Source organism: Lutjanus erythropterus, chromosome 20 (assembly GCF_056507025.1).
Source record: "Lutjanus erythropterus isolate fLutEry1 chromosome 20, fLutEry1.hap2, whole genome shotgun sequence".
Classification (NCBI taxonomy): domain Eukaryota; kingdom Metazoa; phylum Chordata; class Actinopteri; order Lutjaniformes; family Lutjanidae; genus Lutjanus; species Lutjanus erythropterus.
In genome coordinates, this window is record NC_139336.1 from 17,773,028 (window position 1) to 17,800,971 (window position 27,944).

The window sequence follows — 27,944 nt, forward strand, 5'->3', positions numbered from 1 at the left end:
CCTGTGAGAATCTTCTGGGAGTCTTGTAGGAAGAAGAAGGAATCTTGGAGTATGGAGACACATTTCCCGTGAACCTGAGACCAAGACAAATGAGCTCAGAGACAGACACACAAAGGTAAACAAACCTGGGTTGAGTTTCACACGCAGAACAACACACTGTAACATCACCAACACAGCATCACCTGTGGTACACTAATGAAGAAGTGATGGATGACAAAATAGTCAACAGTCTTATAGAAACTTTATAATTAAGATAGGAACAGAATAACACAGTTTTTTTTTACAGATCATTTCCTAACTAACTTTTGGAGTCCTATCTTATCTTCATTTTATCTTTACTTGGGCTGTGAGTAAACACTACCATTAGATGCTGTTACCGAACAGTACCGTTAGTTAATGTAAACAAACACTATTGTTAGCTACTGTTAGCTAGTTAAAAAGTTATTTGTGGGAAAGTGACAATTATGACAGCTTAACTATTATCCTCAAGTTAAGAGAGTTAAGATTATCATAAACACAGAAAACACAACCACATTTGAAGGCAGCATGACTTAGGAAGTGTTCATCTGTAATGACCTTTTTCCTAATTGAGGTCCTAACAATTATTACCATGGTTACCAAACAGTTAAGACAGGATCTGCGAGTTAGAAAGTTTCTGTTTCTTTGGCCCCAGGCATTGCAATTAACATCTAACAAAAAAAAAGAGTGAATGGTCAAAGGTCAGCTGAGAGGTCATCCAATACCCGTCAAAGACAACACTTTCTGGTGATTCCATAAAAAACCTAATTACGGAAAAAAAAGATGAACATTTAAATACATAGAGTAAGTGTGAATCATGCTGTGGGGAGATCTGTGGTTCTCAGTTCCCGGTAGAGATGCAGGTCCCTGTTTTGGATGTTGGGCGCAGCACAAACCCACAAACGGACATCATACCTCGATCACACCATGTCAGCCTCACGTAACATATTACACATCGTTACACTGAATTGAATCAGAAGTGATTTTCTGGACTGTTGCATCAGTTGTTTACTGCCGATTTTCCGTCAGGCACCATTGGTTTTGTTGCATCACTGCCAATCGTGTGAATGGATGATGGCTTGCCACAACACGTCCTCCACGCAAACCTGTTTTAGATTTCATTCCCCACTCCCCCAATTCACTTTCACACTTTTTTAAAATGTCATTCAAATGATGATTTCATCCTTCTTTTATGATAATTAAATTTGCTCATTTTACGGGTGTGATGGATGTACAGTACAGGGGGCCAGACAAAGACATCGTGGCATCCAGAGGGAGATTCTCAGGTTCCACACCCTCGTCTCAGTGCTGTGATTGGATGATCAGACCTCAGCAGGATCCCTGAAGTGTTGGGTCATCTTCTTCCAAAAGATGTTTTCCATTCATTTTGAAGTGAGGGCTCAGTATTCGCTCACACTGGGACAGACGGACGCAGGAGCTGCAGGGAATAGGAGGGGAGTTGGGAAGGTGCTGCTGTATCCTGTTGAGCAGGTGAGTGACATTAATCCTTAAATGGATGAGGACATATAGATATATTTGGAAAATGAATTAATTGCTGTTTTCTTATATATCTAAAAAACAAAATTTCCATTTTTTCTTTTCAAAATTTGACTTTATTTTCTAGTTTACACTCTGTGTCTCCTGAGATATACTGGTCAGTCACTGTGTAAAAAAAAAAAGTTCAGAAAAGTCATAATTTCAAGATGATGAAACTTTTTTAAAAGCTTTGAAACAAAGTAAATTATACTAAAGAAGTTTTGCTGACACGTAGTCTTTTGTTGAGGTAATTTATTTTTCTTTTTTAGAAAGATTTGTAATCTGTGAATGTTAGAATCTCCCGCAAGTTGTTTACAGTGAGCTGTGAACCTGATTTGTCAGTATTGGGGTGCTTGAATATCAATGAATTTACACACTGATTTTTGAAACACAAATTTTCAGGCAGATTCAAGTTTATTTAAAGAAGAAAAGTATCTCAGCAAAACATTATTTGTTAAACTTTAGAGTTTGAGTTGGGTTCAAAAGTAAAAAAAAATAATAAGTTCCTTAAAATTTTGTTTTCTCAACTTTTTTGTTTCAGCAGCATGTAGATTTACTATTTCCTCCTTTCTTTTAAATAGTTTCTGTGCCAACTTTAGAATTTTTTTTAAATTAACAATTAATTAGCTACTTTCTTTCATGTTTTGTATACAGATAAGCAATGTTGTCACACATGTTTTGAATGCTGGAAACAACTCTAATCTTTGAATAAAGAGCTATAGAAAATACACATGAATTTAGTGGAATCACCTAATGTTTTCTTATTAATTCTTATTCATTAACTTGTATTTATTCAAGTTAATAAAACTTTCAGCAAAAAATTCTAGCATGCGTTTTCAGAACCCTTCAGAACTTATATACACAAGTTCAATCAACTCATGAATTAAGTTTCTACAAACACGATCATGATATTAACAGCATGCACTTTTTTGAGAGTTGAAACTCTTCTGAGGCTCCTCTTTTTTATAGTCTGAAGAAAACGTGTGTGAAATGAAACTGACTGTGAGAGAAAATGTAAAAGGAAATTAAACTTGTTTGTAATATTTGTCAGTGTATCAGATGAGTTGTTCCATCAACTTTGGCCTATTAACATACTTTCTCAGATACAACAGAATTAATATCAAGCTTATTTGACTAGAAAGTTTTATTTTTGTTTTGAATCATTACTCAATTACCTTCGCTCATCTTCTCAAATTCAATCAACTTAAAATTTAAAGGCAGCGTGGACACTGGCCTTTCTTGAGTTAGAGCAAATAATTTATTTTGTATGTTTCTATTCAATCATTATCCCTTTTTTGCCCCAAACTGATATATCCTTTTGCCAATGGAAACAGGAAACAGCTGTGAGTGTTTTGACAGTGACAATGCAAAAATATATGTACACTGAATTAATCAATAATACACATTTATGAGTAAAGTGAAGAGTATTCAATGACAGCCTGTCAAATTACTATATCCCCCAGGATACACAAACCATTTAAGTGTTAATGTTTTGTGTCTTGGGGGAGTTTTTCAGTCTTGAAGCCATGTCTTTGGCTGTGGAAATATCCTACCACTGATGACTTCCTAGATAATATCCTCTGCAGGAAGCGAGGGAATCTTTACAGCCAGGTTGCACATTTACATGTCACCCTTAGATACACAGATAGTGGACAACATGTAAGAAGACATGCAAACACTCCTGCCCTTTCATAAAGCATCATTCAACATACTGGCATATCACTGTGTGGACCACACAGCTCTATACGAGGGTGAGAAAAGGAAATAGGTTAAATGCTTGTGAGACAGGCAGTGATAAAGAGATAACTGAAGGCTGAGAGGATCAGTTCATTAGATGACCAATTAAAGGTAAGAGGCTTCACTCACCATACACAACTACAAAAACTGTAAATTTTTACATATGCAGAGTCCACTTTATGTTTTCAAATAATTGTGTATTATGTATGACTAAAAGGGCTCATTATACCGCAATAATAAATCTGCTGATGCAGACTGAAATGTGTGTTGATACCACAGTATAATGTGATTACTTTTTCTCTCTTTCGTTCAGTGCATTAGCTGTTAAAATATGAATTTATCTTCATTAGTATTTACACGTGATCACACCTCAGACGCCTCGATGGTTTTACTGTTGTCTGTGGTATCACTGAAGCTGATTTTTTACAGAGGGTATTTAAGGGGAGTATTATTTTATGAACTGAAAGTGTGATGTTTGCTAGGAGTTTAGCAGGTCACAATTCACTTCCAGTGTAGCGATGATAGTCAAATTAATACTGTGTAACTGCAGTAAATCATGCAAAATATCCAGCGTTCATATGTGTGAGGCAGTATGTTTATTATTATTTTGATATTTCTATATATTGACTGGTGCTTTTACACAGTTTCTAATCTAAATTCAAGGTACGTAATGCAAATTCATACAAGAAAATACATACAAATCATTGGAGATCTACAGTAGATAGGTCAAGCCATGATGATTAAGCATGTAGTACATGTTAATGTCACTGAACTGTAGCCTGGTTCCAGACTTTCACATCCACCCACTCCACCAACACTGAGTAGGTTGTTTCTTTGAATATGAAAATGAAGTGTACCAAGTTGACATTTCAGTCTGATATACTGCTAACTGAACTGTCAAGTTTAATTAAAAATAGCCACATAAATATTCTTATGTCCTTTGAAAATATTATTATTACACAATCAAACGGGAAAATCCTATCTTTCATAAAATATGGAATTCATGTCTTTAATTGTTGGAATCAGGACCTGATAATGTAGTTGAGATCCTCCTCCTGATACGTATAGGCATGGTATCAGGACTGATATACATACACTGATGTATGTATTAATGTATATACATGGATATGTGTGTATATAAATGGTACCTTATTTTTATTATTGATAATACTTATTACCGATTGATGTGATTTATGAAAGGGTGGGGCAGGGAGGGAGAAAAAGAAGAACAACGTCTTCCAAAAAAGAAGTAAATGTAACAAAGTCATTGTGGAAAACTGATGTGACATGTTCAAAAAACAAAAAAAACAATAAAAATATGTGATAGAAAAACAAAACAAACAAACACAGCCAGGTGAAATAGCTTGTAAACAATGACATTTAACTTATATAATATGTAATATATAATATTACAATAACCAGAACGACAGGTGAGTTTTTTCTAGGCAACCTTGTAGGCACTGATAAGAGCCTCGACTGCTTTTTGCTGTTGGTCCGTTGTGTTTCTTCCTCTCCTCCTGTCTCTCCTCTGCTCTGTTTGATCAGTGTGCACACTGAGCAAAGCAGAGGAGAGACAGGTGACAGTTGAGCCAAAGCTAGTCAGCTTCTCCCCTCAAACGTGTTTGCTGGAGAGCAGAGAGAGAAACAGGATTTTAAAAGTCTCTGTGGGCCCTGGTTCTTGAACCGGTTCTGCTCAAACCTTTGGAACCTTGGTGCTATTTAGTGAAATTATTATTATTTTTTATTATATTTCCACCAGTTTTGAGCAGAACCATTGTAATCATAGATGTCATCAACAGAAGGTGCTGCACAGAGCGCAACATCCTATAGATTATGACATGTCCAATTTGGTCCCAAAGGAAAACTTGATATTTTTTTGGTTCTGGCTGGAAACCAAGTTTTCAGGCGGTGAACCAATTTTATATTTGATGAAAATGTTCAGAATGGTTCAAAATGAAGTGCTTGAACTGGAATGGGTGGAAATGGCACATCAGTGTTCAGCTCTGAGTACTTTTGCAGCTTCTGACTGAATCTCTGTGGTTTGTAGTTCAGTTTCTCTCTGACGTAACTGTTTGTACTTTCATGTTTCTGCTTTATTTTACTATTACATGTTTGTCATGTTTTAGACATTAAGATTACATGAAAGGCTTATCTGTTATCTATTGGAGTGTCTACTGTCTGATTCAGCTGACCTTGTTCTGTTTTTCTGACAGACTTTTGTCCCTTAGATGTCCTTTGATGACATCCGTCTCTGATACGGCCATCATGGAGGTTTTATACATGAACTCCTCAATGCTCTTCATCTCTCACAGACCCCTCAACTTCAGTGGTGGTGACAAGACGGTGTATGAACGCTGCAAAGACATGCCTGCAGTTCTCATTTGGTATCTGGGCCTGCAGTTCATCAACATGTTCCTGGGCATCCCAGCCAACCTCATGGTGCTGTGGCTCATCCACAAGAATAAGGGCGACTCTTCCACCTCAGATATCTTCATCCTTCACCTGGCGGTTTTGGACGTTCTCTTCTGTCTCATCCCTCCCCTCGAGCTGGCCAACATTGTCTTCCTCACCACCAGCAGCACCTGGTATGTCCTGCGCTTCTTCTACGGCATGAAAGACTCCTCGCCGCTCTTCCTCTCCTGCATCTGCCTAGACCGCTACATGGCTGTGGTTCACCCCATCACCTTTACCGAGCTCAAGGACCGTCAGCACCGAGCGGTCTTGGCCCTCATCGTCTGGCTGATCACACTGGCCTATGCTGCTGCTAAATGTGTGGGCAACATCGTCAACTTCGAGAAGGTCTTCACTGCGATGATCCTCGCTGCGTTCGCCTTCATGGTGTTCTGCAACATCGCCATCCTTTGGGCACTTAGGCAGTCTGGGCCCGGCAGAGACGAGATGCATCCAGTGAAGAAGAGAGCCTTCAAGATGGTTCTCATCATTCTCGCCATCATCGTGTTCAACTACTTCCCGCCTGTCGCTCTGTTCCCCTTCCAGCACTACTTCTCTCCTGACGTGTTTCGCTGCTACATTCACTATGTGGCGTTTGGACTGATGGACTTCAGCAGCAGCATCCAGCCGATGCTCTATCTGTCCAAGGAGAAGCTGCCGTGGAGCCTCAACTGCTGCCAGAGCAGCGCCACCCAAATCCAATAGATACATGTTTTTTAATGTTTTGGAAAGGTTTTTGTATGTTTGTACTCTTGTTGTGAAGTATAGAAGAATAAATTATGATATTGCTTGATCAGATATTGAAAAATGTTGGTTAAAAACATTGTACTGGGCAGTGAGTCCCTTAAGGATGAGAAAGATGAAAGATGAAAGTTTTTGCCTCATGTGAGGCAGGTTGAATATGCACAAAATTAAACTGTCAAGAGGCAAGTTTTTTTCTTTATAAGGATAGTTTGGATCATTTGAAGTGTGGTTATACGAGGTACTTATCCATAGTTAGTGTATTACCTACAGTAGATGGCAGACACAACACACACAATTATCAATCATTCACAGTAGCAACTGATAAAAAAGGATTCAAAAGCTGAATTTTAATGAAATACAGGTCAGCATGAGAACATCAGCAAACAGTTGTTTGTTTATTTCCCCTACATAAACCATATTCATTCAACTTTGTTTCACTCTTAATTTCTCCCCTGATCATCTGTGACCCCCCAGGGGGGCCAACTCCCCAGTTTGGGTACCACTGAGCTAAGTAATGTGCTGCTGTGGACAGGGACAACAGCAAAACATTTAGCAACATTTAAGTGTATGCAGACAGCCATATCTGACAGGAAACTGCGGTTTGTTTGTGTAATTGTGTGACTTCTGAATTTTAAGAGGATAGTTCAGAATCACCAACTTGACAGGCTAGTTGAGCGAGAGAATGTGATATTTGGCATCTATAACGAGTTTCCTGTCAGAAAAGGCTATCTGACAACAAGGTGTTGAAAATATTATAAATATAGTATATCCTTGAAGTGATACTGATTTTTTAGGTGGCTAAAATACCTTTTGTGGCTGACCCTGTCCACAACAGTACATTTAGTAGCTCTTGTACTAGTGCCCTGGTCTGCTTCTCCAAACTGGAGGTATGTCTACTGCCATCTACTGTAGGTAATACACTGACCATGGATAAATACCTCACACAACCACATTTTAAAAAAACCTGAACTATCCCTTTAAAAAGGCTGGATTATCCTTCAGTGTATAAATGCGCTGCGTAAATCCTGCAATACACACAGGCACATATCTACTGTATATACTGTTTTCTGTTTGCTTTTCTGTTGCACTAAATATTAAATATCTTACAGAATTTATTTGTACTTTTTTAGTAGACAGAAAATATCTTTGTCTGCCTTTCATTTCAAATGAAATACAAAAAAAACAAGACATACAAAATCTTTCGATGGTCTTTTCTCTTTAATTTTGACACAAATCACACAAAAGTAAGTCACAATAACTTCCTAGTAGCAAACACTGAGTTTAATATACATTGCTGTGCAGGTATATCAACTGTTTGCCACAACAAACAGTAGCCCTATTATCATAAACATGACATTTTACTCCTGTGTGTGTCAGTTACATAATTCATGACGAGAGACGTATTTCCTGGCAGAACAGACAACAACCTAAAACAAATCCTCTAGAAGCTCAACATTCTTTGAGATCAGCATCGCTTACAAAACAATGATTTAATTTACTATTGAAAGCTAGTCAATTGATTTTGAGTATCTGCATCATTTTCAGTGACATTATTATAATATAAATACATTCTTGTCATTTCAATGGATCAGACTGCTGACTGCAAAGCTATATACAGCAATATATTAATGATCTTCACTGTAAATCACTGATGGAACACACATTTCTACTTTGGCTACTACAAAGTGTATAAATGTGTGTAGAAGCATCTCTAAAACTATTGATTTTTTCTACTGACCACGTGGAGATTTTATATTTTCTCCGCAGGTCAGGATAGTGTCTTGCTTCAGCAAATCACCCCATCAGTCCAAAAGACACTACCTGCAATAATTCTTCCTCTCCTTTATAGCATTTTAAAAACAAATCACCAACAGTGTGGTAACATACAGCAAGTTTTTAAGAACAATTGTTCTTTTAAGGTCCCACTTCCTGTCTGTAACTCTTTGCACTGTGTTGTCAGAGAGAAGACTACAAGAGGAATATTAGTTTATTTAGTTTTTAAAAAATAATCAATCATACGGTATTGCTAAATATTTGGACCTACTTGAAAAAAAAAATAATCACAGCAAAGGTTAGACGACAGTGTATTGCACTGTACCACAAATATCACATACAGTTTGAGTGTGAAACTTCAGTCTTGACCTTGAAAACAGCAGTTTAATAATCTTAACTGAAAGGTCCACTTACTTGCCTTTTCTGGAGCTTTAAATCACAGCACACAACTTCAGTGGATAGAAAATAGCCTTCTATAGATGCCATCATACCAGAATTTTAAACTTTGATACAAAACTAACTTGGCTCAACAAAACTCAGTATCTTTTTAGATATCACAGCAAAAAGAAATCAATCAACAAAAAAGAAATCCTATTACACAAAATAGATTCTTTTATTATCTACCTGCACACAGTGCTGGTATAGAAAAGATCACTGAACACTGTCTGGTTTTGCTGCAAGCCAAATTTCAGGCACTACAATAAAAACTGAACTGAACTGATACCTTGAATCAGCACATATTTTTTATACCTTCGGTACTTTCAATACTATAATTAATAGACACTGAATCATTTTAAACATATGATGTTGAAAAAGTACTGAAGCATAATCCTTTTATCAACCTTATCAGCTTGAATAACAGATTAAAGGAAAAGTTTGATTACTTGGGGGTCATATGAGGGACTTATCCATAGTCAGTGTATTACCTACAGTAGATAGTGGCAGACATTCTCCTAGTCTGGAGAAGCAGCAGGAGTACAGGTGTATTTTGCTGTCAGACAGCCTTTTCTAATGGGAAAGCCAAATATCACCATCTCCATAGATGAAATCAGTAATTTTATCTTGAGGACATGCTGGTCTACTATTGCCTTGACCAGTTTGCTTGTGTTATTGTGTGACTCTAGTGTTTTAAAAAGATAGTTTGGATTCACCAAACTCACACAATAGCAAACTAACAGACCGAGGCAGCAGTATTTCAGCCACTCACATGTCAGCCACAACAAAAAATTAATAATTTTGCTTGTTTGATTTTGGTCGGTTTTGAAAGAGTGACATTTGGCTTGTATAATGGCAGTTTCTTGTCAAAAAAGGTAAAGGGAAAATATTCTAAAAATAGTGATTTTTTTTAGGTGGCTAAAATGTGTTTTTTTTTCTTTCTGCTGCCCGTGTCCACAGCAGTTCATTGTTTAACTTCCACACTGGTGCCCCATCTGCTTCTTCTAATTTGGGGTGTGCAAACCACCATTTAATATAGGTAATACACTGACTATTGCTCAGAACCTCATACAAACCCAGTTCAAATAATCTCAACTGTCCTTTTAAAGCCTTTAAGGCTCATCAGACACTAGAAACGCTGCATAAAGTCTTGTAATACTGCTAATGTAGGCTGTGAGATGAGTTTCAAAGTGCTGAAAATTTTAGTAAGTGGACCTTAATTTAAGATTATTGTGTAAATTCCACACAGGAATCATTCTCAACTTTTATATTACTCATCTCAAAAAATTTGGCTCTAGTTTCAGTGACTGAAAGTGTCTCAGCAGCTGGAGGTTGGGCTGGGTTTGTTTCAGCCTCACTGCTGGTGCTCCCTTCACTCTGAGCCTTCTGGTCCTTGGCGGCGTGCATCTTCAGATGCTTCTTAAGTGAGGACTGGTCAGTGTAGGTCTTTCCACACTGGCTGCAGAGGAAGACCTTCTCTTTGGTGTGGACCAGCTCGTGTCTCTTCAGGTGTCCGGACCGGCTGAAGCTCTTGTTGCAGTACGAGCAGCTGTACTCCTTCTCTCCGGTGTGAGTCCTCTGGTGCAGTTTGAGGCTGCTGGCCACTGTGAACTTCTTGCCGCACTCATTGCAGCTGTATGGTCTCTCTCCTGTGTGCATCCGCATGTGGATGGTGAGGTGTCCTGCCTGGCTGAAAGTCTTCTTGCAGAGCTCACAGCTGTAGGGCCTCTCTCCAGTGTGAATCCTGTAGTGTGTTTTGAGGTCACCCAAACCATTGAACCTTTTCCCACACTGAGCGCAGCAGTATGGCTTCTCCCCAGTGTGAATCCTCTCGTGTATTCGCAGGTTGCCTGCATTGCTGAATGTTTTGCCGCACTCCTGGCAGCTGTAAGGCCTCTCCCCGGTGTGAGTCCGCAGGTGGACTTTGAGTTGGTTGTGCTCGTTGAAGCGCTTCCCACAGTGCAAGCAGGAATACGGCTTCTCTCCAGTGTGGACACGCTTGTGTATCCTGAGCTGACTGGGATGGGCGTATGTTTTGGTGCAGATGTTGCAGCCGTAGGGTCTTTCTCCAGTGTGGGTACGTTTGTGGGATTTGAGGAGATCGGCCCGGCCGAAGCGTTTACCGCAGTAGCTGCAGGTGTGTGCCTTCTCGGCGCTGTGAATCTTCATGTGAATGTTGAGCGAGGTTGCTCGACTAAATGTTTTAGGGCAGGAAGGACAGCGCAAAAAGTTGTCACGATTCTCCAAAAACTCATCTGCGGGAACAGCAGGTGGATTGTTTTCCTCTTGTGCTTCAACCTGTCTGCACGCTCCCTCTGGATTTATTTCTGACTCAGGGTAAAAGCTCAACTCGTGCTTCACCTTGTCACCATACTGCAACACCCCGTTCTGCTCCTCTTCCTCGGTTTTAATGACCTGTCCATCCTGCATGTAAGTGTCAGGGACAATAGTGACTTTAACTTCACTCTCATTGCCCCTGGAGTCTTGTTCAAGGCCTGCAGATGGCGGCAGAGGTGCATATGTATCATGACTGTCACAGCCCACCTCTGTATTCTCACTCTTTATTGGCTTCATTGTCAGATTGAGAAGACAAGGAGGCTGTGAGAGGTCAATAGCACCGCTTTCATCAAGGCCAGGTTCTGTTTTTACAGATATCAGGTTTTGAGGTGAGACCACAGTCTCTGCTGTTTTCACACATGGTGTTTTTAACACGTGATCAGTCTGCAGTAAAAAGGAGGCAGAGGAGATGCTCTCCCTCTTTTTGTCTTTATGCTTCCTCCTGAAGCTTTTCTTGTCACTGCTGCATATGGACACTTTAAACATGTTCTGGGTGGAGGTGATGGGATGATCGTTCCATTCTGAGGTCGAAAACTGTTCAGAGGCATCTTGTTCACGCATATCTGTAAAAAAAAAAAATCAATGATAATGAACAATTAAAATATTGAGCAACATAGTACAACCTTAACAGTTATACATACCTTCATTACAGCTAAACTATTTGATTAAACTAGGGAAAGAACTGAATGACACTGTGGGAGCATCAAAACAGTGAATGGGCAGTATAACAAACCTCGAACGCAACATATGCTTTCATTTGCAGTCATGTTTCTGGATACCTGATATATGCAAGTGCAATATTTACTCTCCATTTAGCTCTGTTCTTGTCTCCACTAAGTCCTGAGGAAATTACCTGGTTCTTTAGTTTCTAAATGGTTCACTATGGTCATAGGATGGAACAGTGGTGTACGGAGGATTTCTCAGAGGTTTTTGCTGAAATAGCTGCCTGTTACAGCTGGAAATGAGGTGGAACTGAGTAGAGTTGTGTGCCAAAAACATTGAGCTGAAAGACAATAAAATGCTTCACAGAGTTCAGGGAGACTGCAGGTTTATGATAATTCTGAGCAAACATTAATACATTGATTAGTGCAGTTTTAACTAGGGATGGCTTAATAGCTTTTATACTTTTTCATGCTATTGCAACCTGGAGTATCTGTCAACACCAATGCGATACCATTTTTCTGTATCTCAAAATCAACTCAATGCACATTGTTTAACCTGGGAGTCTAAAAGACATCTTGGTTAAACTGTGAAACAAATGTTATACTCGCATGAAGGACAAGGTGTGTAACTCACAACAGGTCTCAGTTATGCAATACCACCATTTCCTTTTATTTAAACTTTTTCACACACAGATTGGTCAGCACTATTCAAACATTCAACTCAAATTTTAATGAAGTGCACTAATTGAACTCTATTTTGCTTTTCTCTTCCTTGAGCTTAAAAAAAACTCCACACAGCTCACTCATGTTCTAACTACTGTTCACATGACAAATGCTGTTTGGTGAAGAAGATAGTTTGGCTTTATCCCCCGATATCCCAAACAGTGATTCTGGCCAGTATCAGACTGATACTAATAATTGAACTGGCACATCCCTGGCTTTAACCAGAGAATGCTTAAGTGCACCCTGTTGAGTTGTCATTTTAAACAAAAATAATGTGTATTCTTAAGCCTCTCAGATGCGTTTTAGACAAGGGGATATCACCAGTTATATAATTCATAAATAAATTATATTAAAAAAGTATACAATGACTAAAAAAAAAGTTGGACAGATTCCCACTCTTTTGAAAAATCAGTTAACATTTAGGGTTAGGCAGCTACTTATTTACAGCATCAGATTCAGATCTTGAGATTTACTGTGTATTATAGAACCACCTATGTTGTGGTACGATCATCCGTGTGTGCATGGTATTGCTGTCACAGTTACCACAACAGTGCTTATTTTCCACTTCATAGACGTTTGCACATACCTGCTTTGAACGTATTGAAACCTACATTGTTTATTTCTGCTTGCACTGTGCTGAAGTAGTATTGAAAACTCAGGCTCTGCTACATTCAATGCATATTAACAGGTATGACTGGTAACACCTGTTTTTAACCTACTATTTCATATCAACGTGTCAGCAATTGCCTACTTATGTTTAGGTAACGTTGAACACACCCGTCACATCACACAGCTCTCTGCACAATTTGCTGACAGTGCAGGTAACGCTTGAACAAAAGGTCAGTGGCTGCATGAAACTACACTGGCCGCAGTCATGACAAACACAAACATCCTTCATTATGAAGCCGGCGCAGATAACCATACCTCTGACAGAAGGATCCGAACTCTTCTGTGCAAACAGCAGCCGCTTCAGGCCCTCGTTTTCAGACTCGATCCTCTGTATCGTGCCCTGGTACTCGGACAGGGTCCGGTCCACTGAGTCCAGGATGTCGCTCACCGTCGCTTTAAAGATCTCATTCAGAGAGGACTCCAGGAAGATTTTCAGATCACTCGACTTGGCCATGTTAGACCGAGCGGCTGCGCCTACATAAAGCTCTGCAGACGGTTTGAACACGGTTAAAAGTATCTGGGAAAAAGTGGGTGTGTGCGGCTTTGCTGCCGTGTGCGGAACAAACAAAGCAGCGACCGTCGCATGAAAGTGACGCTGAGAAGAAGCTGGCCGTGCTAACGGCACAGCTCTGCAGCGCCCCTGTCGGTGTGGAGTGGAATAGTTTTGGATCAGCAGGGGCCTGAGCAGACAAACGTGTCTGCAAGACAGACCCGTGAAAGATATCGCGAGAGTGATCATTTTAACCCCAAGCATGATCTTTCTCTTGCCATAACTGAGGATTTTATGTCGCAGATTTTAACAAAAGCGTTCGTACACTACAAATCATGATCAATAGTTATAAGATGCACAATTAAGAAAAAACGCGCACAGATCCCGCGAGAGTTTTGCAAATCTAAGGTTACCTTCTAAACAGGGCCTCTAGCAGACGTTATTGTGATAACCGTTTACACAAATAACGGCGATAGATGGTGTTTAAATAACAAGAAGAACTGCAAAACCATAGTAGCACTACTAGGTCAATACTATAAATAGTACCAGTACCAGTTATTACAGTTACTGTTACAGTTGTTGAATCATCTACTACATCCACTCGTTAGCAATTAACTCACTATAACTGCAAGGATGCTTACATAAATGCCAGGTAACGCTAATATTTTAATATCAACGTTCACCTTAATGCTAAACATGCTAATGATACTGCTTACTACTTAGGTTTTACGCCAAAAATAAAGCTAATAACACTTGTGTAAATAATGTCAGTGGGGAAAAAACGTTGACATTACATAATACTTATACCCTAACTAGGTTAACTAACCAGTTGAACTAGCTAGCTAAGCTAACGTTGGGGTCATTCTACTAACTTAACGCTAGCTAACTAGTTAGCCTTAATGTGCTTAATAAGCTGCAACTATTTACTATGTTGTGGCAAGCTAATTGCAACAAAGTTAACAAGAGTGCTAATAATTTCAATGAAAATGCTAACTAACTTAGCTAAAGATACCACTCATGCTAAATACCACTGATGCCAATCATCTGATAGCTCATATTGTGCTGCTGTATTAACTACATTATATCACTGTCAGTAATGCAAACAGTAACCAGAGGTGGAAGTAATGAATCACTTCTCAAATGACTGATTGATTAATATTTTAGGGGATTTGTACTGTCACGAGTCATTTTTGAAGTCTGTAATTTTACTGTTATTTAAGAATGCACTACACTGAAATTACTTTGTTACTTTTAAAGTCATTATTCTAGAGCTGCAAAGATTAGTTGATTAATTGATTTGTCTGTTGAAAGAGAATTAGTTGCCAATATTTTGTCAATCAATAGATGTTTTTACTTGTCATTTATAATAATAACTAAAGATTCTTTGGATTTTAGACTGTTAGTTGGTGAAAAGAAGCAAACTGAAGATGTCACTTTGTGCTTGGTGAAGCTGTAATTGTTTTACACAATTCTTTTGACATTTTATTTACTAAAAAATTTATCAGTTAATCATGAAAAGAATCGGCAGATTAATCAATAATGAAAATAGCTGTAAATTGCAGCCCTACGTAATTCACTACTGAGTAGACCTACAATTTTAACTGATATCCAAACCTTTCATCTGCGCTTTTGAAGCCAATGAAGGCTAAACAGGTAAATGAGTACCATGACATAATGAACAAAAAAAGTTCTGCAGCAGACACAGTGTTGGAGGGGTGACCATGATCAGAACAGCGCAGGAGATGGAAGTAATTTAGACAGAAGATCTGTAGAAGCTATGCTATTCATAATGTATTAAACATCACCAGTTAATACTCTGAGACATTTTTATATTCTGAGAATTCTTTGTACTTTAGTAGTTTTTTTTTCTTTCTTTAGTCTTGTTCTTATAGGTAAGCCCTTACAAAACTTTGTCATGTCTGTGTTAAACAGGCTCCTCTGCTGACACCCAGACAGCAAACTGGTGAACCAATAGAAAGGAGGAACATCTAATTCCAGTGCAGCTAATGACTTGTGCATATTGAATGTGGATACCTTCTGGTTTTACCACATCATTACAGAAACAAGGCTGAGCCACTCCCCTCACCTGACCTAGTATGTGTTTGCTTGCATGCCTCCAGGCCAGTGGGCGTGGGTCGGGGCCTCTCAGGTGTCTCTGAGCTCCTGAGTCATCTGCCAATCACACTGTGCCTTTTCTTCCTCTTTGTTGCCACTCAGAAGCTTTCCCCTTCTGTCCGCCCTCTAAATTCTCTCATTTTTTTTCTCCCAGACATATCTGTTGGGAGACAAACAGGACAGAGGATCCTGATCTAATCCAAAATGGACCTGAAGCACGAAGAGGAAGGAGGAGGAGGACTCGGTCCAACCAAGGACTTGTGACTTGCATGCATCTTTATGCAACACTGCAGACTAAAACTCAGCTCGGCTTAAAGGGAGCGGATGTGAGGCTTGTTTGTTGTGCATAGCAGGTTCAGACCTAATCAACGGAGGGTTATTGGTATGCTTGTGTGCATGTGTGTGTGGGTGAATATGTCTGTGTGCAGTTCATTGACAGCAGTATGAACCCAGTCTAACACAGTGGTGTGTCTTTGGCTCCCACAAGACTTAAAACCTCAGCTGGCTGATCATATGATGCTGCTTTAAAGAGCCTGTAGGGGGTAAGTCATGCTTTACACTTGAAAAGATTCCTCTTAATGAGATTTTTTAGTTCTTTGAGGTTTGAAAATGCTCAAATTTATGTCTGTGCCGTGGTCACTGGTGATAATGAAAGACGCACTAGGCAGATAAATTCTATTATTACACATCCACATATTTATAAGTTGTTTTACAACTTTCGGTTTACCCATTGTGGCTTTGTTCCTCTTTTTATTTTATCCTCCCTGGCATGTTATTTTTTTCTAATATTTGTACTTCTCCTTTATTGTGTTAACCATTCTCTTGAGCCTGTCTAAATTTTCTCTGCATTGTAAGCAACTTCTCCTGGTATTTCGTACGGTATCTAATATCATGTTTGGTTGAAAGACTCCTGATTTATTCTTTTTTTCTCTTTGTTGAGGGTGAGAAAGTGCTTCTTTCTGTCATCTGAGCATTTCTCATACAGTTTTTATTATTAACAGTGCTGCCAAAGATAACAACACATGTAGAGGATTGACTGTGTTTTCATGTGGGACGATCAGTATTTTATCAAAGAGCAGCCAGAGATTGTAATCAGCACTGTATGATGTTGGAATAATGGTCCAAATAATTTTGATACTCAGTTTAGTAAACTGCTAGATTCTCACTCATGAACTTCAAAAGAGAAAATCCTGCTTTTAAAATCTTTAATTTAAGTTTTATTATCTCCATATTTTTTGTTTCAAACAGTGTAAGTCATATACATTTACACAATCCTCTTTGTAAATCTTGGTTAATGTTCATACTTGCACCCTAGCACTTGTTGCACCCTGACAGGAACTGAGAAATGAGCTCCCACACAGGAAATGTGGTCAAGGTCTGTCCCGGATGTTGGTTAGATGACGTGAATAAAATAATGAAGAGAAGTATAGACTAGAAAAAGAGTGACAGAGAAGGGAAGAAATAAATGAAGGTGAGAAAAAGCAGGCAGGAAAGACCAAGGTGTGAGATGTTATATTTAATCCCAATATGGATGATATTTTGGTGTTGATGTGTTGTTGCTGGCCTTGGGTGTTGCTGGGAGAGATGCCCTTGGTTTGTGTTGACAACATGCAGCTCAAACTTAGACTTTTTCATGGTTTTATCCTCTGCCTGGCGTCACAGCAGTGCAGCATGTTGATAAAAAGATAAACACAGGACGAAGACTGTTAAACTGCTCACCAGAAACAACCCCAAACAACCCCACCCCTCTGCCTCTCTCATAATCCACACACCTCTATCTCTCTTGCTCTCTTTTCCTCTCTTGCTGACTTGCTCGGCTGATTTTCTGTGTCTGTGGTGTGGTCAGGAAGTAGAAACATGCCTTTGTGACATTTCACTCTACCTCTATTGCATTGCACGTCTGCAAGAAGCTAAAACCATTGACAAATGAGCTGCACAAGCTAAAAAAAAAAGATAAAAACCCTCTCCAAACTGGATTATGTTGACATATACGTGGTGAGTATGGAGTGTTTTTATGCTATGAAGGCTATAGTGAGTGTTTTGTAACTTAAAATGCTTTTTAAATGGACTCTTTCTTATGGATGAATAGAAAAAAACGAGAAAAAGCATCACTATACACTACAACCAAATATAGTTAAGTCTTATGAATGGCTTTTTTGTCTGTCAGCTAATCAGATGCTCCTCCTCGAGGTTCCCCAAAATGTTTTTTAAACATGGCATTCAAATAGTTCATGAAGAATCAGTTAAACAGGACAATTTAGTGCTTGTTTTTACATGATATCAGGTCGGATGGGCGTGTGTTATAACTACTACAAGGACTTTTTAACTGGTTGTGAAAGTGTCACAATTTAATGCTGATGCCTGCATAAGCAAACAAGTCCATCCGCAAGAAGACTGTTTCTCTATGTATTTATTATTAATGTTGTCACTAGGTTGGATTCTCCTTATAATCAGATGAAATGAGCCTGTGTTGACATTTTTCCAGGCAAAGTCACAGTGAGTAGAACGTTAGCCAGTCAAAAGGGGGTTGAGGAGATTCTTGTTTAGATATGTTCATTTTTGATGATATATTTTGTGGGTATAGTTGAGGAAACACTATTACTTTGGCCCACAGGGGCCTGTAAAATCAACCAACTGTGAATGTTTCTTGTAGTAGCTTTAAGATATTAATGTGTTAATTAATGTGCTTTCTTCTCTTGTCACAGATCTGTGAATGGCGGCATTTGAGGTTGTAACATGCCTCAGGATTTCACATTTATCGGATCTTACAAAATGACCGTTGTTTAGAGGAGGACAGTTTGTAGCAAGACAACATTTAAAGCTACACCAAAACCTACAAACACGTCAACAACGGGCCTGACTGAGATACATGCTCATGGAGGAGGAAAACGTGTGCTCCTCTCTGCCAGATCTCACAGATGCAGTTTTTCAACAGTCTCAACAGGACTCCTGGACCTCTATAGAGCACCAGTACATCAACGGAGATCAGGAGACTGTTGTCTGGGGCGAGACAGAGGTGCAGATGAACCATGCACATGGGACAGATCAGCGCAATCTGTCCCCAAAGCCAGGGCGAGATACTCCAGAGGAGGCAGAGCAGTGGGAACAAATAATATGGCCAGTGCGCCCCATGACTTGCGCCAGTCCTCCGCTGTCCTTTGCCACAGTGCAGTGGGACATGCCTGACCCCACCCCAAAAGAAACATCCTCACTAATGAGTGACAGCTGCCTGGCCAATGAGCTGTACTGTGACGGTGTGACGAGTGTAGACACCATTTCCTTGTCACTCAACCAATCTCAAGACGTTGATGCCGAGCTTTTCACACAGGAGATCAGAGTGGAAGACGATGGGTTTGATTCATGTCTTCTAAATGCAGATCTAGAGAGGACAGGAAGCACCTCTGAGGTATGTATTGATAACAGAGGTGTCATGTTGTCATTATTTCGAATTTTGTCTTTTTCTGTGTATAGATAGAGTTTCCTGTGTCATTAACTCTGCATTTGCTTAGCTTTGACTTTACTTTCCTCACCATCTCAGTCTTTATCTCTTAAGAGACACGTGTTAGTGTACTGTAGTAGGCTGAGCAGAGGTTGGGAGGAATGGAGTGGACATAATGTTGGTCAGATGAGGCACGGATTGCCTACGCTCTGAACCCACTAGCAATCACAAGCTTACTCGCACAACTCATGTTCATGATCGATGGCCTGTGTTGCAATTTCCAGCCATGTGATGCTGCAGATGTGCAAGAGCCGACAGCACAGGAAAAGGAAGATTCAACACATGAGCTGTTCATCAGTAATAACGGTATGTTTTACTTGGAAAAACACTTTTTATTAGGTGCTAATAGCATTTTTTCCACATTTGTGGCTCTGTTTGAGAATACAAATTCATGATTCTTGGTGTGTGTTAATTTTTTTTAAAATCAGAAATAAGTTCTAATTCCAAAAGTGTGTCACTGTCTTGTAAAAACTCTTCCAGAAATCCCACTGAGGACAGACTCAGACAAAGAGGAGGGACACTCAGACACCTCAGATCCTGCTGAAAATGTGGACTTAATAGCTATTCTTAAGGAGCTCGAAGGCTCAGAAGATGAGGTAGACAGTTTCGTAGATTTAAAACTAGAAGAGGAACAGGAGGAACAGGAGGAGCCAAGCGTTCTGCTGACTGGACAGGGAGACTCGGAGGAAGAGCAAACTTCAGCGAACAGTGTCGAGACTGAAGAGGACATCAAGGAAGGAGCCGAGGTAGAGGAGGAGCAGAGTGTGACGAATGTGTCCTGTGCAGAAGACAGTGAAGACGACAAAAGTGTTGGTAGCCTGAGCTATGTGTAAGTATCATGGACTTAAATTTGGAAAGAGGAACAGGAAGAGTGTATGAACGATAAATCCTTTCACTTTCTGAATCCATTTTAATACTGACTACATTTCATTCACACTTTGCAGGGAGGTTCCTGTAGACCTGCTACAAACTGATGATACTGGACCAACTGTAAACACAGATGAGCTAATTGATCTGCAGCAGTCAGAGCTTTTGGACGAGAGGCGGCACTCAGGGAATGAAGAGGACATAGAAATAGTAGATCGGTTAAATGAAGATCCCACTGGAGAGACTGAAGAGCCAGAAATGTGCACAAATGTAGATCAGAATGTAGATCCTGAACAATCAGAGGCTGCGGACAACCATGAAGAACTGATGATACAGGCGGCAGATGATGCAGAGAGGACAGAAAACTCACAAGAGATACTGGAGCTGACTGAAAAACTGGAGGAGACAAGTTTACAGGAGCACTCTGATCAAACTACGTCACAGGTGCTGTCACCACAGCCTGAACTCTCTGAGTCTGAGCAGCTTGAGATGACCGAAGAGCCAGAGCAGATCCAAGTGGAGGAACAACACTCTGAAGACAAGTTAAGACAGCAGCTAGAATCGTCACTGCAGATGGAATTGATAGAAGAGTCCATCCAGCCTGAAAATGCCGACCTGCCAGAGGAGTCCACTCCATCAGAGCAGACAGTTTGTGTCGAGGCTGAAGACCCTAGAGCGGCGGAGCAGCAAAACCAGACGGAGCCATCGGAACAGAATGAGCTAACAACTGACTCGCTGCGACAAGTGGAGACAGATGAGTCCGAAATAACGGAGCAGCCGTCTGCTGAGACAGAGGTCTTACAGCAGCAAGCAGAGACAGAGGTCAGTCAGGTGGACAAACAGGCTGAGACGTCACATCAGGCTGAAGAAGTCGGAGGTAGTGAGGATGGATTTGTACAAACAGTTGTAGCCAATGGAGGGCAACCTAACCCTCCAGAGCCGGCAGTGACTCTTATGAACGGAGATGACGTGGAAAGAGAGATGGCTCGCTGCCTTGCTGAACGGCTGTTTAAGTTGGATGGGGTCCAGCGTGTGGACGTTGTGAAGCACTTAGACAAAGAGTAAGCACCTTTTATGTACTGTACACACACACACACACACACACACACACACACACACACACACACACACACACACACACACACACAAGACACCCTAAATTCAAAAAGTGTCGCATACACATTTTCAAACAATTAAAAAAGTCCAAAAATAAAGAACCAACTTAAATGAGCTGCACAGAACAGTTGAAAGCATCAAAGCTTTGTTCATAGCGTCAACATTTGAATTATAAATCAACATTCAATTGCTGCACAGCTTTTTTTTGCATTAAATCTGAATTTCTGCACAATTGTAGATAAGGCTAGGATAGGCTAATTTATGATATGTCAGACAGAAAGACAGAAAAGAAGCAAGTGAAAAAAAAATGCAGACTGACATTTCAAATTCAACTATCCACAACAAAATTCAGAGATATCTGACAAATACATTTAGTGTATAGTGCATCAGGTGGAAATAGTCCTCCTTGCTACCTTTTCCAGGGTTTTGAGGCAAAGTTTTCAAAAAGTTTGATAATCTTTACACCAAAGCATTTCAGATTGGTTTAAAATCACCACAATTTATACAGTTGAAAAAAATTGGGCTCCCTTTCCACTTCACCTGAATAAAAACACTCACATAATCTGTTTTCCTCCTGAATATTTTTGGCAACCTCAGTAACCAGAAGAAGAATAACCAGTTCTTAATTGTGGAACTAAGCATCTTTGGCGTCTAGATTAACAAGAAGTAACATATGACTCAGGGCACAACTTCTCTTTGATGTGCTGTATGACTTTAATTTAGCCTTTGACAAAACATTTTGACTTTTAACAGAGTTACATTACAGCACAAATCATTCCTCTTCATATACATTATATCTGCCTCCTCAAAGACCGAAGCCCACAGAGAACTGTGTAATTTATTCCACATAAACACCTTTGCATTCTGTCCTCTGACATATAACATTAAAGAGGCACTCAGAAGATTTTACATATTAAGATCGGTTGGTGGAAACTACTGTCTGAATGTTTATGTGGTTTTGGAGGGTTTATGAAAGTCTGAGAAAATAACCCTGGTGATGTCATTATTGGTATTTGGGCAACCAATTAATGACAGAAAGTCTGTGATACAAGCTGGGGGCGTAGAGGTTGAAAGAGTTTTATCAGGCATTTACCAGACGTGGAGAGCCTAAAGAAAGGTGCTGTTGAGCTGTCTTATGGGAAGTGTAGGATCCTCAGAGATCACATTACAGTCAATCAATACACTATTCTGGACTTTTTTGACAGTTTGAGTTGAATTAAATGAACACAAAGTTCCTCTATGTGCTCGGCCATCATATTCACAAAGTCAAATGTTTTTTCTTTCACATCATCCTCCTTTGTCTCTAGTTAAGATTAAATGCCACAATAGCTACTTTTTGGATGATATATTGTTCTGCAGTAAACAAGGTTATTGTCATTTTAAGACCATTTTATGCCATATGATAGGATGATAATATAATAACATGATAATACAAATACACCCCTTCAAGGAGCAGTGAACTTTTAATTCCTGAGAATATTCAGGCATTGGAATTAGAATGTGAAAAAAAAAAAGTTAAAATATCCAAAATAAATAAAACATAAGTAAAATAAATCTATGCAACCAAAACAATAAATAAAAAGCACTCTTGGGCACAACAGTGCAGGCCTATCCACATTAAAGTACCAGTAATCACCTCTCAAATATTGTCCCATTATATCAAGAAATCGAGGTAAAGGTATTGTGATACTTTTGTTTCTAAGAGATTAAGCTGTAATAACACTGGCACAAACTGTTTGTTTCTTTTTAGTAATGACTTCAGTCGTGCTGTCGGGGAGGAATACTTGAAATTCTTTGACTTCACCGGGCAAACCCTTGATTGTGCCCTGAGGTGAGAATTAATTGCTTGGATCTACATGCATTGACATCTCTCACTAAACGCACTCATAAATGTCTTGTAAACTTTTTTATTTCCCTTGCGGTTTGTCTCGCTCAGATCTTTCTTGAAGGTGGTTGTGCTGATAGGAGAGACGCAGGAGAGAGAGCGCGTGCTGCAGCGTTTCGCCTGCCGCTTCCATCAGTGCAACCCAGACTCTTTCTCCTCCTCAGGTGAGCCTGAGTCATAGTTTACTTAATGTTTTCTTCTCAGAGATACAGCAGTGATGCATGTTGTTTTACCTCTTTTTTTTTTATACCCTCAGGCCCTGTATTGGCTCTTACGTGTGCTTTAATGCTTCTCAACACTGACTTGCATGGACAGGTGGGACACATTTATGACTGTAGAAGAAATGATTAATGATTATCCTGTTTTGTTTTGACATGGCAACATGTTACCAAACAATCTCTGTGTGGCATTTAATCAGTCACTTTTTGTGTGTTAACAGAATGTGGGAAAATCCATGTCCTCTTCTAAGTTTGTGACCAACCTGGACGGGATGAATGAAGAAGAAAACTTCAGCAAGGACCTCTTGAAAGTAATTACTGCTGCAGATTATTTTAAGAAAGCTAAGTTAAATCCTTTTTGGTGAAGATTATTTATTTAAACTTCTCCTCTCCATATTTCAGAGTCTTTACAACTCCATAAAAAGTGAACCACTGGAGTGGGCCGTGTAAGTGGACTGATATAAACACTGTCAAAACACATCATCACATTCTTCACATATATTCAAATTCAAAGGGGCTTTATTGTCAAGGGAAACAGACGTTCGCACAAAGCAGGTGTAAAATACCTATATATTCAGATAACTTAAAATAGAAAAAAGTAAAATTGCGATTTAAAAAAATACAAATAACAACAACAATCTGTCTTTCTTTGCATGTTACAGTGATGAGGAGGAATTAAAGGGCTCTGTGTTGGTGGATGAAGATGCAGCAGATGATGCGCCGCTGCGTTCAAAAGCCAACCCCTTTCAGGATGTTCCTCATGACAAAAAGGCATCTGTGGTTAAAGAGGGATTCCTCCAGAGGAAACTCCACGCTGACATTGACGGCAAACGCAGTGAGTGAGAGACAAGCATCGATAAAATGTCACCTACATCTAGTTTATTTTGCTTTAGAGGACAGTCAGGACTTAAAAGCACAACACGCTTTACAGGTGTAGTTAACATAAAAAAATCACGAGAAGCATCCTGAAGAATATACAGTATGTTTGGTATTTTGATATCTGCTCGTTAAAAAGTCTTCACAAAGTGCTGGTTACTTCCTGAACCCGTCACAATACAGGTGTGGATAGATATAGTAAATGAAATTTATTTTTTAGAAAAAATAGTTTTTCTTTTCTGTTGGTATGTAAGGTTGTTATGGCCGGATTTTGTGGAGGTATTAAATGAATGACCTGCTAATGCTTTATTCCAAACCTCCTTGATTTTTATTTTATTTTTTCCAGCTTTCCCCTGGCTTGCTTTGATTGCTCATGTGTGCACAAAAATGTCCCAGATCTTCCAAAATGTCCAAAGTTTTGAAATAAATCTATGGATGGCAGGGGAAAAACACAGCTTTTGTCCTCATACATGTTTTGTAATATAAAGTGATGACCCAAAACAAAGAAAACTCCAACATGAACATCAGACCACACCAACATCAGAGCCTGTGTTATGATGTGGTTTGATGTGGGGTGTTGAGCATTTCATGTGGAGCAACATAAGACAACAGTGAACTGAGGAGTCCTGCTGTTCAACTTTCGTGCCTGAAATGGAAGCTTTGTGTTGCAACAGGGAAGAAAAATAAGGGCAGCTGGCAACAGAAAATATCAAGAATGTGTCATCCCAAAACACCTTTGATTTTACCTAAAATTTCACTTTAAAGGTGAATACTGAGTTAGTTTGGAAAACCTTGTTTTGCTAGATGAAATTATTTTGGAATATTAAAGATATCTCATAAACTTTTGGCCTTTTGTCCCTCTAACACAAAAAAACTCTCACCTCTTGGCAGTCTTTTTTTCTAAAGATAAAATAATATATATATCTGAAAACTTCTCACTGACCCCCTGGAAGAGCCATGGATCCCTATTTGATAGGAGAGTTAAAGAAATTTTTGATTAATTATTTATATATGAGATACTCCTTGGATGTATTGATAATGCATTTTGATGATTGTTATCATTTGTAACATAAAGGGCTTTGACATCACTGTTATCTAATCTTGTACCTGTTGCATCTGTGTGTGTGGCAGCTCCTTGGGGGAAGAGAGGCTGGAAGACGTTCTTCGGAGTGCTGAGGGGAATGGTCCTTTATTTGCAGAAGGTCAGGAACTCAGTGTTTTATAGGTGATTTATTTACCTAATATAAATGAATTGAATTAAGTGTCTTTTGTGATTATAAGTATGTTTGTGTACTTTGTGTGTCAGGATGAGTATAAGAAAGATCAGCCGACCAGCGAGGAGGTGGTGAGCGTGCATCACTCTCTGGCTGAGCAGGCAGCAGACTACACCAAGAAGCCGCATGTTTTCCGCCTGCAGACGGCCGACTGGAGAGTTTTCCTCTTTCAGGCAGCGTAAGTCACAGCTAGGCTGGAGTGTCTATGTGTTTATACATGTGTGTTATGGAGTCAGTCAGCGTTAACACGTCGTTTGTTTTCCTCTCAGATCCAAAGTAGAGATGAACTCGTGGATCAGCCGAATCAACCTGGTTTCGGCTCTTCACTCCTCACCCCCGTTCCCCGCCGCCGTTGGCTCTCAGAGGAGGTTCTTCAGGCCGATCCTCCCCGCCTCGCAGTCCGTTCACACTCTGGTACACACTCCTCCTACTTCTCTTTCTGAGTGACATTGCTTTTTATGCATTTCCTAATAATTACAAATTATGTTAATGAATAGGGTTTTCAGTCTTTTACAGTGCCTGTTAATAAGATGAAACAGGTTCAGTTCCTGGGAGATTCTGTCCACCTCAGAGCTCTCAGACTTTTTTGTGCACCTCTGAGCTGGTAACTGTCGTGGCTGCATTATGACATGGACATGGATGTAAACTCTAGTGAGTGATTGGTGGAGGCATACTCTAATTTATATATGACAAGGCACTGCTTTATATGAACACCTCCAGAAATCCTTGTTTGTTGTACACTCACTGAACCTGTATTAGGATGATATGCTTAGTAAGTCACAGAATCCTGAATACTGGCATTGGCTCCAACTCCAAAGTCACAATGCGGTGACAAAGGCTGATTCATATTACAAGCAATACATGCACAGCTATTCACATTAATTCCTTAAAATCACAAATTGTCTATGCTGAATTTAGGCTGAACAGTGGCTACTGTAGTTACAATGACAATTATGGGATAATAATGAATGCTAAAACTATTGTTACAATATAGCAAATGTAAGCTAAAGTTTGCTAACATAAACAGCATTAGCCTCCATAATCTACTGGTCATACTAGACCAAATAAAGCTGTACCATAAAAACCCTTGAATGTATTGAAGTAAACAAAGCTGCATTTAATTTGTCATGAATTCATCTGTCTGTCTTTACATGTTTGAATGATCCCTTTGTAGATTATATAATGCCACATATCTACTGCATGTTACAGCTTGGCTTGACTCAGCTCGACTTCACTTGCTCTTTTTAGGCTTTCCATTATCAAAAGCTGAGGATAGTAATTGGCACCTAGAACTGTTTTAGGGATCACCTTGGTAGGTTTCAAGTGAGCGGATCACGTATTGGTCAGAATCTTCACTTGGACGACAGACATCTTGCACAGCAAACTGCAACAGCAATTCTTTCATTCACTCAACCAAGATTGAAAAATGGCTCTTTGCAAAACCACTCCATGATCAGCTGACAAAAATGCAGACATTCCTCTGTTTGGTTGCTGATGAAAGATCTGAGAAGGAAATTATATTCTCCATCGTTCTTGTGTGTTTCTGCCGTGTTGAAGAAGTCACAGCAGTTTCACCTGGCATTGCTATGACAATCAGCTAAAGAATCCCAAGATATGGAGAGAAATACTCTCAAAATGTAGTTTGAGAGTATGATATAATACATTGGCACCCATTCTTTGTGTTTGTTCTTCAGCAGGATTTGTATTAAGTGGATTTACATTAAGTCTATTCTTCTGTCTGTCTCCCCGTGCAGGAACGTCAGCTGCAGTCTCACACAAGAATGCTGGAGTCCTTCAAGTCAGACCTGTCGTACCTGCAGCAGAACCCTCCAGAGGGCAAGAAAGCCAAAGCCAAGGAGCTGGAGGAGAATCGCGTCAGAGCAGAGTACCTGCAGCATGAGGTAATCACAGTGTTGTTAGTGTTTAAGTGTGTGTATAAAAATGCAAAGTACCCATCAGTGACCATGTGTTTCTTGTTCAACCCTGCAGATGTGCCGCTATGAGATCTACATCCAGGTGCTGGAGGCCTGGAACGGTGTGAAGAAGTCAGATGATGGTGTGTTGAGCGGCGCAGATCTGATCTCATTTGATAAAACCGTGTGTGCAGACTCTGTAGGGGAGGAAGAGGAGGAGGAGAGTTTGAAAAAGTCCTACTCCAGCCCGTCTCTGGAGCTGGAGGTGCCTACTCCAACAGTGGTCAAAGTTAGACGCAACATCTCTGAGAGACGGACTTATCGCAGGACCATCATTCCCCGCTGGAACAAAGAGGCCTGAAAAATGTTTGAGAATTCAGATTTGTCTTTTCTTTCTGTGTCGAAGTACACTTCTGAAATCTGCCTCAGTAAGTTGATTTTTCTGCCATTTTATTTTGTGCAATTTTATAATAACAAACCTCAGGGAATCCCTAACCTTCAGTCCCTTTCAGGACGGAGGGCAGGGGGCCTGAATTCATTTTGTGTTACTCAAAATGTCTGGACCTAATTTATTTAGTTTTGCTGTGTTAACATTGGTCTGTAGTT

The 27,944-nt window shown here is 39.7% G+C and overlaps 3 protein-coding genes across 5 annotated transcripts; 2 read left to right on the plus strand and 1 right to left on the minus strand.

The window, feature by feature from the left end:
• Positions 1 to 5,233: 5,233 nt before the first annotated feature.
• hcar2 (hydroxycarboxylic acid receptor 2-) lies at positions 5,234 to 6,447 on the plus strand. Its single transcript, XM_084746293.1, has one exon. It carries the CDS (start codon positions 5,431 to 5,433, stop codon positions 6,445 to 6,447), a length of 1,017 nt encoding a protein of 338 aa, XP_084602419.1. The 5' UTR covers positions 5,234 to 5,430.
• Positions 6,448 to 9,475: 3,028 nt separating this feature from the next.
• On the minus strand, positions 9,476 to 13,654 carry LOC146308344 (uncharacterized). The gene is made up of 2 exons (XM_084746288.1): positions 13,341 to 13,654; positions 9,476 to 11,594 (listed from the first exon to the last, which is right to left on the minus strand). The coding sequence occupies exons 1-2, from the start codon at positions 13,537 to 13,539 to the stop codon at positions 9,922 to 9,924; spliced, it is 1,872 nt and encodes a 623-aa protein (XP_084602414.1). The 5' UTR covers positions 13,540 to 13,654; the 3' UTR covers positions 9,476 to 9,921.
• Positions 13,655 to 15,761: 2,107 nt separating this feature from the next.
• On the plus strand, positions 15,762 to 27,789 carry LOC146308345 (uncharacterized). 3 transcript variants are annotated; one of them, XM_084746146.1, is made up of 17 exons: positions 15,762 to 16,072; positions 16,178 to 16,232; positions 18,396 to 19,096; positions 19,414 to 19,495; positions 19,670 to 20,018; positions 20,134 to 21,117; positions 22,923 to 23,003; positions 23,109 to 23,221; positions 23,314 to 23,372; positions 23,497 to 23,586; positions 23,678 to 23,721; positions 23,938 to 24,110; positions 25,283 to 25,353; positions 25,458 to 25,603; positions 25,695 to 25,839; positions 27,180 to 27,326; positions 27,415 to 27,789. In XM_084746146.1, exons 3-17 carry the CDS (start codon positions 18,560 to 18,562, stop codon positions 27,697 to 27,699), a joined length of 3,306 nt encoding a protein of 1,101 aa, XP_084602272.1. In that variant the 5' UTR covers positions 15,762 to 16,072; positions 16,178 to 16,232; positions 18,396 to 18,559; the 3' UTR covers positions 27,700 to 27,789. The 3 variants fall into 3 exon arrangements, with proteins under 3 accessions (XP_084602272.1, XP_084602271.1, XP_084602273.1); XM_084746145.1 differs by having other exon boundaries at positions 15,762 to 16,232; XM_084746147.1 differs by lacking the exons at positions 15,762 to 16,072; positions 16,178 to 16,232 and adding an exon at positions 16,334 to 17,685.
• Positions 27,790 to 27,944: the final 155 nt, after the last annotated feature.